Source organism: Ambystoma mexicanum, chromosome 1p (genome assembly GCF_040938575.1).
Source record: "Ambystoma mexicanum isolate Mex_15411 chromosome 1p, UKY_AmexF1_1, whole genome shotgun sequence".
Lineage (NCBI taxonomy): Eukaryota > Metazoa > Chordata > Amphibia > Caudata > Ambystomatidae > Ambystoma > Ambystoma mexicanum.
The window spans coordinates 176,421,431-176,435,232 of record NC_090921.1 but is presented as its reverse complement, the minus strand read 5'-3'; the positions used below and the strand labels follow the sequence as shown (position 1 = coordinate 176,435,232).

Here is a 13,802-nt window from a genome sequence, read left to right as displayed (position 1 = left end):
TCCAAGCCATTCATACACTGCAATTCATTATCCCCCCAGCAGACATTAAACTACAAAGTTCAACACCCATACAACCATCTTGCACACCACAGTTACGTCCTGGCGCCAATGGGCACGCACTGCTTCCCTCTGGGCACGCATGCCGCCAAGCACTCGGCACAGAATACCTAGTGACAGACCCACACGTGGAGTTCAGGGTCCTTCCGGTCTACACCTATCAACACAATAGCAAAGATATCTTTCATGTCCCCTCTATCTCCACTAACCTAACCCATCCCCTGTCTTTCAGATCCAAATAGCAGCAGTGCACGGTATAGAGACCCCATAACAGAGTTCACACCATTGCAAGAAGTAGATCAGAAACTGCTGTTCTGTCACACCTCAGACACATTGACAGTAGAAACAACCAATTGCAAAGGAGGCACGCGCCCAAATGATTTGGTTACCTTTCATAAAATAACCATGGTGGAAATGTGAAAACACGGGTAGTAGTGACACATCGTGACACATCGTGAGGCAGATGTATATTACTCCACATTGGCCATCTACCACTTTCTATATCGATAAGGTTTACTCTACTACATGTCGGTGAAGCTACACGTTCGAGCCAAAACCTCAGTCCACGTATTCCCAGTATCTTTGAGATCAAGTATTCTTGCTACGGAGCAGGATGTATTGGCGCGACCGCTTTGGCGCAGCAGACATTTTGGCACAGGAACGTTTCACCACCGGTATGTTTTTGCGCGAGGAATGCCGAAAATGGACAGGCGGGCACGTACTGGCCCATAAGACAGTAAGGCAACTATAACATGCTAGTGAGGTCCCTTTTTTTGGGACACAATGGACAGTTTTTGGGCCAAAATGGGCCTGTTTGGTGAGGTAGTTCCCTGTTCACGTGGTCTATTTCAACAGTGCTACTGAACCTCCCCTTTGGGTACCACTCAAACGGTCGCACAGGGAATTTTGGACCGTGGGCCACTTTTTCTTTGGTGTCTGAGCCAATGTGCCGCCTCCGTCCAACTCAGCTGACAGGCGGGCTGACTCTGCCACAGCCTCAGCGGCCCTCAGTGTTGCATCAGGGATTATCGCAATGTCTGCATGGGGCGTCGGTGGGCTGTGAGTATTTTTGTAGCTTTTTCTGTTTTGCTACCATTTTTTTTTAATGCGCTCCCACAGCCCGGGGGCTTCGAGGCACTGTTATAGGAATATGTCTCTTAGTTGCGTATTTATAACTCGCTTAATACCCGGAGGTTTCTAAGCGCGCACGCTGGAATCGAACCTGTGTTACTTCGTGTCCTCTTGTTTCCAAGGTGAGCACCTTGCCGCTGAGCTATCCTCCCGCCACCTGACCTTCTTCTATAAAGTCAGTATTCTATTATGGGACCTAAGTAGGTAGCGCAGTGGGTTATGACACCTGCTGCTGAGATTGGTGTATAACCGGTTGTTTAGCACAGGTTCAAACTCATTAAGGCTTTCTTAGCCTACCTTCCTTGCGGGATTTATAGTATTAGTTTGGTTGATTGATGCGGCCAATCATTAACGTTGTTGCAACAGCGCCTTGATGTCCCATGAATGACAGTAAGAAAATATAAAACGCGTTTGAATTATTCTCCTACGTGGAGCGCTTAGAAGCATCCATACAACATCACTATACCCTTTAAACACGTCCTTTAAATGATTTATTGCATTCTATGTATGTCCCTACTCAGACACACTCGTGTCTTGTTCGTGCTATATGAAAACCTCAAAAAAATAAATATACAGGCAGGATCAGTCTCCAGGGTCACTTCGGGACTATCTTTGTGTGCCCTTCCATAAACCCCCGCTCTCCCCTCCTCCAACACCCCACCAGAGTCCGCAGATTGGTCCCAGGCCTGGGTGACCTTTAACCCACTACCCTCCCTGCCACTTTATGGGGGTATCCATCCACCGGATCATTCTTTGCAAATGCAACACGTTAACAGGGACAGTACCTATCAACGTGCTGCATGTGCAAAGAATTGCGCCTTTTGTATTTACGGCCATCTGCTAAATGGCAGCATTTAGCAGCTAGCCATGCCGCCCATTGCTATACACGTCCCTGGAGCAGAGGATAATTCTTTGAAAATGCAACACGTTAACAGGGACAGTGCCTATCAACGTGCTGCATTTGCAAAGAATTACGCTTTTTATCCAAACGTCCCTCGTGACAAATCGCCCGCGCCAGAAAGGCTCCTGCGCCAAAATTGGCGCGCCGAATCGGCCCGCGGCGCCAAAAGAGGGTGTACAGATCTTGCTTCTCGTTTAGTTCCTTTTCTTGTCCAATACTGCCATCGTGTGGTCTTTCTCAGAAGCACGGCTATCTATGTGTGGATGCGTTAGGTTTTGCTTTTCTTTACAACTTTTATTTTTTAGCAAGATAACACACCGAATGGTCACTTTTCAGCAAATGACCATGGTGGAAATGTTAGGAGTGTTGACACAGCATTGAGGCAGATGGATACATGTTTAATGTTTTTCTAGATCGATATTTGATTTCTCCATAAACCCCATTGCATTCCCTCCTCTGCCACACATCCGATGCATTTCATGTCCGATTGCTGTGTGGCGTTTTAACCTACTTCAAACCCTTTCCAGTGTTTGCAGAGGGGGGAAATGAGGTGTTAAAAGGAACTGTCCTCTTCCCAGGATCCCGTCACCCGGGTCAGTGGGGGACGCTGGATTACCAGCTTAACCATTTTGCCACATCCTCCTTCCTGGCAGACCGCAACTTGGCCATTTTCTGGACCCCCAGTACACCTTCGGCCGCTGTCACGTCCCCTGGCAGGCGTCCCCCTAAGGACTGGTTCCTTTCTCTCGGCTCTGACATCTCCTCTCTTGTCAGACCCCGTTCCTCCTTCCGTTTCCCTGTCCTCTTAATGCCAACGAGGCTCGGTGTGTCCTCCTTCCCTCCCAGAACGATTCTCTCGCATTCCCCTGCTGACTCCTTGCCTTCCATCTCCCCCACTCAACCCCGCTCGCCCTCACCTATAAATACGTGCTCTCCAATCTCCCCGCCACATCCCCTATACTAGTCTAGAGCGGCCTGGCGGCAATCAAAATGCCATATGCATTAAGACCCCAAGTGGCCCGCAGCCTGTGTCGACTGCAACAGTGACCTCAAATTCCGTGTGTTTTTCACTTGAAGGGCCGCTGTTGCCAGGCAACGTCTGCAGTATCCGCAGCCCGCGTCAGTTTCACGCCACCAAAACTCTTAATTTAAAAAGCTGGATTTCTTGGGTCCCTCACCCACTACTCCTATTAGTAAAATGGTAAACGTTGCTGCCCAGATCCTCTGCAATCATACACTGCCATTCGTTATTTTACATTTAAAATGTTTTTATTTTGACTGTTTGCATTACTTTTAATGTAAACATTATTTTGTCCTCTACATTGTAACCACTTCTTTTTTTATTCCTGGGATATTATACCATAAAGCCATTATATCTTGGTACTTTTGAACATGTTTTCCAGATATCCACAATTAAAAGTTATTCCATCGACGGCGACAGCTTCTATTATTCCTGTGCTAGACGATATTTTTCACCCCAAGGAATTCCTTGTACCATTAAAACAATGGGCCACCGTTCAACGGACAAGACTTCCAGTTGGCCTCAGAAAAATGGATCTGTGGAACGTGTTAAGAGAACCCCCAAATATGTCGCACTAATAGGGGATAGCAGCGCCAGCGACTCAGATTACCAAAAAACATCCCCCATACTACAGCAGAGGGGTGCCCGTCAGACTTAATGTACGGGAGAATCTGCCCGGGCTCTAGAATTTCAAAAGCGATGCAAGTCTCATGAAGAAAGATCCCGGGCAGAAGAGCGACATGAAGAAGTATTCTGATCGTCGCCAAAGAGCCCCGCTTCCAAAGTAGCGATATAGTGTCACGCAAAGAAAACGCGGAGCCCAAGGCAACCATGCAGTGCTGCAGATAAGATTTTGACCTGGGAGTATTTTACTCCCAATGTTTTAAAGTTGGGATTACAATGATTTTTTCAGGGAGTAAAGAAGTAAGTTCCATTCCTAATTGGAGTATTTGATAAGCGAGTAAAAATGTTTTAACTGTAAAAACAGAAATGTTTTGTGCTGAATATTTCTTTGCACTTCGTTATTCATGCACATTAAAAGATACATTTTTATCTCTTGTGACCAGGCAGTAATAATGCTAGTTTCTTCCTGTGGCACTACGAGTACTATTGACGCACACATATCCACGCAGCTGTGTGCGTGCAAGCAGGAGGAATGGCACCATATGGGCCGGTTTCCTATTTATTGTTGGGGGTATTTTTACTCCCTATTTTTATTTTTGGGAGTATTCGCCTATTATTAGGTAGTAAACGTGGCTGATACACCCCTTATCTGGGCGGAGGCCATGTCGGCATTTGACCCCCGTCCATTAGCTGTCGCTGAAGTAAACGGCTCCAGGGTCACGGCACAAAGAGATAGGAAAGGGAATGTGTCGCTCAAGGGCATTTCAGAAAACTAGATGAACTCAATGACATTCCACCCGGCCAGACAAGTAAACGCCATTGCATCAGCAGCAGCATACATTGTGAAATTGATCAATGCACGCAGGCCATTCCTATCCACCGACGGCTGCATCACATTCGCTAGAGCCCTCATACTATCTAGGATTCACAGATGACCGGGTGTCCTCGAAGCACGGCAATGTTTTGGGGCATGAGTGCAGCCCGGAGACGCTCTCTGCTCCTAGCGAGGATATCGCAGATTTGAGACCTGGTTACTCTTGGAAGGTGATTAGACGTCCAGCACGGGCGATTGGAGAAACCAAAGGCTTCCTTTTAAGTCGAGGGAAGATGTCGCATCCTGCTCTACACGTTTATGTGGGTGCGGGACAGGTTAGGACAGAGGAGGCAGCATTAGCGGGAATACATATGCACTGGTGCGTGGGGGACGGAAACCCGTTTTGTTGGAGCAGAATATATGTTGTAACTGACACATCCATGTGATTACTGCTCCAGACATTGCAACCCTCTCAGGCCCCCAGACTGTCTCAGATTTAAAAAAAAGGTTTTTACCCGAGACAATGAGACCTGGTGGGACGGGGGGGCAAGTGTAGAGCAGAAGAGGAGGACGTTTAGAAGAGAAGTGAGGGAGATGGAGCAGAAAAGGAACAAGTGTAGAACAGAAGAGGAGGCAGTTCAGTGGAGAAGAGGAGAGAGGTGGAGAGGAAGAGGAGCACTTGTAGAGCAGAAGAGGAGGGAGGAGAAGAGGAGAGGGATGGAGAGGAAGAGGAGCATGTGTAGAGCACACGAGGTAGCAGTGTAGAGCAGAAGAGGAGGGAGATCAAGAGGAAGAGGGGCAAGTGTAGAGGAGAAGAGGAGGGAGAAGAAGAGGAAGTGGAGAGGAAGAGGAGCAAGTGTAGAGCAGAAGAGGAAGCGGTTTAGAGCAGAAGAGGAGGGAGATCAAGAGGAAGAGGATGGAGAAGAAGAGAGGGATGGAGAGGAAGAGGAGCACGTGTGGAGCAGAAGAGGAAGCACTTTATATGAGGAGGGAGATGGAGAGGAAGAGCAGTGAGTGTAGCGCAGAAGAGACATTTTAGAGGAGAAGTGGAGGGAAATGGAGAGGAAGAGGAGCAAATGTAGAGCAGAAGAGGAGGCAGTTTAGAGGAGAAGAGGAGGGAGACAGGGAAGAAAAGGAGGCTGTGTACCTATGAGGCCATGATTAATAAAATAGCGTGCTTTCTGGGGTCTTGGGTGAGATGGGGAGCTGTAATGCTAAGGAGTAGGATGATGTACTGGTACCTGGACACCCTCTGAGTGCGGGTTCAGGTCCCTCCCCCACCAGTCTCACACACACCTGCACTGCCTGCCTGGCAACCTCCACACTTGGGGACTGTTTTCTGTATCCCTACAGTTCCCATACCAGCACTTGAAACCTGATGTCTGCACTTACCCTTGCACTTGCTGGCCGTTACTTTACTTGTTATTATCTACTCCCATGTACTGCACTGTCCCTTCCCCCAACCCATGCACTTGCGCAATCTGCATGACACCTGGCCTAGTAGGATCATTGTCTGTCGTCCCTTTGTCCCCTCCCCCGCCCCCTTGCCTTGTCGTGCCTTGAAACACTTGTGTATAGGCGTGTTATAAATGCCATATCATATCATGGGCGGAGAAAATAACACACCATTAATTAAATCCCCAAAGATGTACCCTTGCTAACACCGGATTGATACAGGGTGGTTACACCCAGGACTAGAATCTACCAGGATGCAGCTGTCGAAATGTGTAACGGAGGGTCAATGATGAGCAATATTTCGTTCAATTGACACCTTGCGAGACAGTGGAGTACCATCTTCATATTGGTGTATGGTTACATTTGTGTGGCGGGTCAGGCCACTGCGTAGTACTGTGTAAGTGATAGAGTCGCTATGCCTTTGTGGTACCCCAGAAGGCATTGGCATTGGTTCTCCAGAAAGGGCTCCAGCTGAAGCACTGCCTCTTATGACCAGGCTCCCTTTCCTGGTATTTGTGTGGTCCACGGTATCGATGGCCACCTAGCGATCTTCGCTAAAGGTGGCACATCCCCCCTGAGCCGGCGATCGGCAGCGTATCTACATTTACGTTCCTGAGGCCGAGGTTCTAAAACAGGGTCTAGGGAGGTCTTTGAAACAAGGTGGCCAGTGACGGGGTGAGCTCCAGCCTGATGCAGTCTCTGTGGCAGTTTATTTTGCCGAAAGAAGGGATGCTCTAATGAAGTATATAGGACGCTATAAGGAAGTCTATTGGAGGGATGCTGTTACTTTACTTTAATATTTCTACCGCGCACCAGGTACCCGTGGGCTTAAGGGCGCCAACATAAAAGTAACAGACATGAACAAACTAATATATTAGTGGAAGATTGAATCTGTGCTCAAAAGAGACGCCCAGGAATCGCAAGGGGAGCCATAAAGCCATAAAGCCTAACAGAATAGCAGGGTTTTTCGTTTTTAATAAAACATTTCAGTCGATTTATAGTCCCTGAAATCCAGTGGGAGGTTAATCCAGGCGATAGGAGCCGCTTTGTTAAAAGCTCCCATAAGGGCTTTATTAGATTTACATCGTGGTATTTTCAAGAGGCTCATGTTGTTGGATCTGAGCGATCTCCTGCACTGTCTCTCAGTTAGAGCCTCCAGCAGTAAACGGGCATACGGCCTAGAATACATTTTTGCGTGATATGCAACACTCTAAAAGTGATTTTTGATTTAATAGGGAGCCAATGTAAGCTCCGCCTGGCCTCTGACACAGGATCCCTCCATTTTAGACCCTTCACCACCCTGACTACTCCATTTTTAATAACCTGCATTCTGTTTGTTGCTGTCTGTGTTATGCCCATGACTACTCCATTTTGAATGACCTGCAGTCTGTTTGTTGCTGTCTGTGTTATGCCCAAGACTACTCCATTTTTGAATGACCTGCAGTCTGTTTGTGGCTGTCTGTGTTATGCCCATAGTATTGTGCAAATGACTGGTTAGCAAATTTGCTAAGTGCCGGGATTAACCCGGAGGAACAGTCTTTGATAATGACAGAGGAGCAGAGATCACCCTTGAAACTAGTTGCTTTAAGTTTGCGTGATGACCCTGGTCAGTTCCAGTTCGGAGATGGGCGAGAAGTGAAAGGACAGCTGAGTGCCAGCGTTAACTGCGGTCGCAGGATGCTCTGGCTTTCGATCTGTGTTTAGAATGAGTTTCTTGGCCTCAATGCTTTCATTGATTTTCACTAGCGTTCCCATCATGGCTGCCTGGAGAGCCGCGCTCCATCCCCCATCTTTCAGCAAGGGTTCAGTATTTTGCCCTTTAGGAGGTAATTGTTCTTTTATTATTTGAAAATGTTCCCTGCTGCCTGAGCCTGAGCTTTTGATTCTGTCATTGAAGGATTCTTTCTTGGCTGACAAGATGGCAGTTTTATAGTGCCTTGCTGCTTTTTTGTATTTTTCTAAACTGACGGGATCCCGATTTTTCCTCCAGGCGTAGAAGTATTCCATTTTCTTTTGCTTTAAGCTCTAAGAGGGTTGCGTTAAACCAATTGGTACGTTTTTGTCCCACCTGGCCACGTTTTTCTTTTAGCGGAGCCATTGTTTCAGTGATTTCCTCAAGGGATCCAAGAAGCGAGCTGGACGTCGCTTGTAACGTTTCTGATTTAAGAATCTCCGCGGAGAGTGTGGTGGGCCATGGTTTCAGGTTCTGTATAGTTAGTTTCTTACAATTTCCTATTAGCATTGGGACTTTATAACGCTCTGTTTTTTTTAGAGAAGCATTCAGTGCTGGTCTGACAATAGATACAAGAATGGTCAGACCAGGGGCAGGGCAGGATTGTGACGTTGGATATAGTCACGTTCTGAGAAGCTACCCGATCCAAGGTATGCCCTTTTATGTTTCGTTTGTTGGTTTATTTGTAGCGCGCGCCAGACCCGAGGGTGTCAGGGCGTGGGTGTTCTGACTGACTGCTGTTGAAATCCTAGAGTGTGCAATGTGGACTCCAGGGAACCTGCTGTGGCATCCTGGTCACTGCCTAACAAGAGGTTAAAATCACCTAAAATAATCATTTTTGTATTAGATTTAAGCAGGGGTATTAAGCGGTTGCTCAAATGATACGGGAAGTTGAGTCCTGCAACAGACTCTCTATGTTGTGCAAAATAAGGGCTACGGTTGGAAGACCGTTGGGCTCGATGAATTGCGCCTTGGTGCGATGTGGCCCGAAATGACCGAACCACTCTCGCAATCATAGGCTATGGAAACGGCTCAGTAGGTTGACTGTGCAGCAGACATCTTTGCATAAGCTGCTAGTAAATCTAGCAGGATGAACGCTGGTGTGGAGATATTAATGTGTTTGCTGCAGATTACAGTTTTGAAACCAAATGACGTAAAACCTCAGTGGGATAATGTGGACACAACATAGATTTTGATGCTAATGCAAAAACCATAGGTTAGAATTCTTGTGGAAGTGGCTTCATTTGTACTCTTTTCAGCTTAGGTAAAAATGTGTACTTTAATTTGTGTGATGAGATTTTTAAAGAACATTTTTAGATACAATATATGCTATGTGAATGGATAATTATATATTCTTACTTGTGTCTTTCTGCAGACGGCACCTCGACAGAGGATGAGGACCCCGAGCATTGCCAGTCGCTGGAGACCAGCGACGAAGAAGCCGAGGTGCGCATGCACAATGAATTCAAGCGGCGGGTCTCGTCCAGCACCACGCCCCACCGCCTGGACACCGGGCGGCACAGCCTGTCTGACCTGGAGGACGACGTCCTGGTACAGCCGCACCTCCTTGGAGACAGAGACTAGCTTTGGTAGTCCGCCAAACCAAAGGTGTTGACCGCCGTATTTGTATAACCTTTGACCTGCTGGAACAGGCACTCCCAAGCTTTGAAAAGACACTTCACAAGTTTTAGTATGTTAACGGCCACGTGGGCGCATGGTGACTTTGTTTTAAGTGAACTGTATACCCATCACACCATTGGGTAATTTAATATTCACTGAAAGGGTCTTTATGAGTTAGGGAGTTGTCCATCAGGCAGAAAAGCTTTTTGTCCTCTGAGGGTAATCCCTTCATCGCCTCGAAGGGTTCTCCATCAGCTAAAATTGAAATGCACTCTGCGGACTGGATGCTTCTCCGAGTCGACGTGCTTCAACATTTTGGAAACATTGACCACTCAGGCCCACAAACAAGATGCATCTAATTTTGGGAGTAGATGCCCAGTTCTTGGAAGGAGGCCTGACTCTCCGAAACAAGAACTTGCCTGTTCAAGGGCAAGGTTCATCTTGTGTTGGGAGTAGCTGGTCAGTTTCTCAATGGGTTTACCTCTGATCTTCAAAATAAGCCCTATGCGCTTTTGATCGGGCCGCTCCCTGCTTTGTGAACAAGGTGCTACCACTGGGAGAAAGTCCTCACCTCGGAGTGGTGGGGGCCTCTTCCTTTTGTCCTTCACTGCGGACATTCCTCGATGCAGGTTTTACTAAGAGATTGAACCCCAGTCGCATCGACCTAGCTGGTCCCAACCACTGCCAGTTGTCTAATAGGTATTGTCCACAGTTCCATAATGTGTTCTAGTTTCCTTAAACAGATATCCAGAAATGCAGATGTGTCCAGATGGAAGGGTAATACCTGCACTGGTGTGTCATCGACAGTGTAGAATGACTTTATAAAAAACAAAAAAATCAAATATACATTACACAAATGTAATCCAATCCTTTTCAGGGGTTACATCCCCTTAATGACACCTTAATACCTGCCGCCACCAAGAGAAGCCATCCATCATTTACAACCCAAGTCCATTGGCTTGACTTTCACCATGCAATGTTCTGGCGAGTCCTTAATTTCATACTTTGCTCTGGCTTGTAATGTCGCGATTGTGGGTTGGGGTGACGTTTGGTGTTTAAATTGAACATAGCGATGATCCATGAAATAATGCCCTTTAAGTCCATGCTAACAATTAAGAGAGCCACTCCTGTCGAAACAGCAATTAAGAGAGCCACTCTTGGTGAAACATAAATTAAGAGAGCCACTCTTGAAACAGCAATTAAGAGAGCTACTCTTGGTGAAACATCAATTAAGAGAGCCACTCTTGGTGAAACATCAGTTAAGAGAACCACTCTTGTTGAAAGATCAATTAAGAGAGCCACTCGTGGTGAAACATCAATTAAGAGAGCCACTCTTGTTGAAAGGGCAATTAAGAGAGCCACTCTTGGTGAAACATTAATTAAGGAAGCCACTCTTGGTGAAACATCAATTAAGAGAACCACTCTTGTTGAAAGATCAATTAAGAGAGCCACTCTTGGTGAAACATCAGCTAAGAGAACCACTCTTGTTGAAAGATCAATTAAGAGAGCCACTCTTGGTGAAACATCAATTAAGAGAGCCACTCTTGTTGAAAGGGCAATTAAGAGAGCCACTCTTGGTGAAACATTAATTAAGAGAGCCACTCTTGGTGAAACATCAATTAAGAGAGCCACTCTTGTTGAAAGGGCAATTAAGAGAGCCACTCTTGGTGAAACATTAATTAAGGGAGCCACTCTTGGTGAAACATCAATTAAGAGAACCACTCTTGTTGAAAGAGCAATGCATGTGCCCTGATGTGACTTCAGCTTTTTAATATACTACCCAAAAGCGGTGGTATGTGCTTACTACCCCTGGGAAGAGTGACACAGCCCTTGGATGCATACCCAGCTATGCAAACTGCGCTTTTAAAGAATTGTATAAACTGAGGCATGTTGAGCATCGAAGGATTGTAGCGCAGGGTGGTGCATGCATCAGAGGCATAAACTACATAGAGCTTGTGGAACAGAACTATTTACTTGAAGTTGCTTAGCACGCGAATGCAAGCCTGCACCATAGCCATCATGTTGGTACTGAGGATGTATGCCATTTCTCCCACATGGTACTTTGCTACAACATCCCTGTTCCCCACTAAGGGCAACCCAAGCACCCATGACCCATTGGAGGGCCACCATCACTTTTTGCTTTAAAGGACTGATGCGTTCAGAGACTCTAAAAAAAATATTTTTTGTTGCTGGATTCTACACGATGCCATGTAAGCTGGAGAAACTGACTGTTACCAGTTGTGAAGTATAATAAATCCACCCCCGCCCCCCATCCCCAAATCCCCACCCTCTCAAACATTAAGGGTGGTGAACAGAATTTGTGCATGTGTGGCTGGGGGAGGATTCCACCCATTTACATTCAACAGAAAATTACGTGGTGGCAGGGCCCTTACGGCCAAGCAAGGTCACGTACAGAAGAGCTGAAGGGGAGCAGTGAAGTCTTTTTTTTATGTCTAATATTATATATTTGTTTATTATTATGATGCTGAACTATGTCACTACTGTGTTTTTGGGCCCTGTGAATGCTTGCCATGGCATAGTGCTGGGCGCTAATGTCCAACTCCGGCCCCCTTTGGATTCCAAAATCTTTTAGCCACAACTTAAAACCCCTATTCCTGTTCTCCAGATCCTCTCCTCTTGTGACACCACCTACTCCCCATATTTGCAGTACACAATTTGTGTCACCTAGAATAACCTTTCATATTAAGGTCTTAGATCCTTTCCCTAGCGTTTACCACGATGGGTTTTAACTTCTGTGTCACATTAAGGTCATTGCCTGGCGTGGCTGCCTTCCTTCATGGAAGCGAGAGATGTTTGAAACCAGAGGTATATAGACGACGCTTGCAGTGATCGAAGTGGGCGGGAGCGGTTGAGAGCGGTGCTCGTCTACTTTTATTTTTTACCTTTGACTGTTCCCATACTTTTATTTGAAAAAGAAACTGTTCCACAATGGTTTTATTTTAAAATAAAAGTGTAGGAAGAAGTTGAAACTTGCCGTTCAACATTCCCTTAAACAGCAGGTGTGTTTGGGGGTTTGGAATGCGTGTGGGGGGGGCGTGGTGATGGGGTTTGTGGAGAGCGTGGGTAGACGAGCAGGGAACATAGTTCCACTCCTTCTTTTTGTACACTTCAACCAGTGGACGCATGCCATGTCACTCTCACGTCCCTTGAGTCCACTCACTTGTTACCCAGAAAGCAAATTCCCGGCACTGTTGCAGGACGACAGTGCAACATAAAAGCCTGTTTTTACTCAACATTTCTTATCAGGGAGACTTGGGTGGGGGCAGGAGTAATATGCAAATGTCTGTTTTATTTCATTGCTTGAGTGTATTTGTGTGTATGTGTTTGTACCATATTTATCACTAGACATTACATGGTGCATTCAAAATGTAAGATTCCTCTCTGGGGATGACTTAGCAAAATGAAAAAAAAATATAAAGATGTGACTTAAAGTCATCATTTAGGCACCATAGGAATGACAAATACAAAAACACATCTACAATAAGCACCCGGCAAGGGTCAATGAGCGTGTAGCAAGCAAGCTCGTTGGCCCTCGCCTGGGCCTGACCTGCCTGAGAAGGGGCCGAGCGTCGCCGGAGTTCTTTCTGAAAATTTGCCTCCATGGAAAGGGAAAAGGGACTACATGGGAAAAGGGACTACATGTAGTCCCTTCTCTGTGATTCCTGGCAGCCATTTTTTTTCTTTTCTCAGGTAGAGAAACGGTTGCAGTGCTGTTTCTCGGCTTGAGAAAAATTGCTCTTAGTACCCCGGTATAACGTGCCGGGGTACTAATGGCAATATAATCCTCAGAACAGGGGCATTACCGGTTGGGTAATGCCCGCGGGGCTTCAAAAAGATCAAAAACTCACGCTTTTAAATGCACCCCATCCTGATGCCCTGCTGTGTGTCTACACATACTTGTTATCCATTGGTTTCTAATGTAAATGTGCAAATAAATCACAGTGAAGAAACCTGCATTGAGTTGACCTCTCTGTTCACGTGTGAACCTTGTTCCCTGCAGATTTGGGTTTCTTAAATTGGTCTCACCCAATGGCCTAGGGTCAGTTCAGTGCACAGTGCAAGAAAGCATGCTCATCTCAAGTGCACTCCCTTTGCATTGGTTAGCAAGTAGCCTACGCAAGCGTCCCTCATTGTGGAAGACTCATGAGGTGATGTCCCTCTCTCCAGAGGAGGGGCTGCTGCAGAGAGGGAGGCTGGGAAGAGATTCTTAGAATTCTAGTAGAATGATCCCCTCCCAGAGGTGCTGCTGTCCCTGTGACTTAACTGGTGACTCCCTAGCATTGAAATAACTGGAGAAGTCCTCATTATTGAAGAGTTCATTGAGAGGGCTACTAGACTAGAAGTGACCGGTCCATAATGCCCGGCCTTTTGTTATGGAGGACCCAAATAGTAGGCTCTGCGTGCTGAGAGACCTACACACGATGTT

The 13,802-nt window shown here is 46.5% G+C and overlaps 1 protein-coding gene across 2 annotated transcripts in view; it reads left to right on the top strand.

Moving 5' to 3' along the window:
* LOC138567737 (low density lipoprotein receptor adapter protein 1-B-like) overlaps window positions 1-13,332 on the top strand; it is a 198,763-nt gene extending 185,431 nt beyond the window's left edge. For both annotated transcript variants that reach the window (XM_069646219.1, XM_069646217.1), the window contains exon 3: window positions 9,111-13,332. In XM_069646219.1, the coding sequence (XP_069502320.1) occupies window positions 9,111-9,319 (209 nt within the window). In that variant the 3' untranslated portion in view covers window positions 9,320-13,332. The remainder of the gene's footprint in view (window positions 1-9,110) is intronic.
* Window positions 13,333-13,802: the final 470 nt, after the last annotated feature.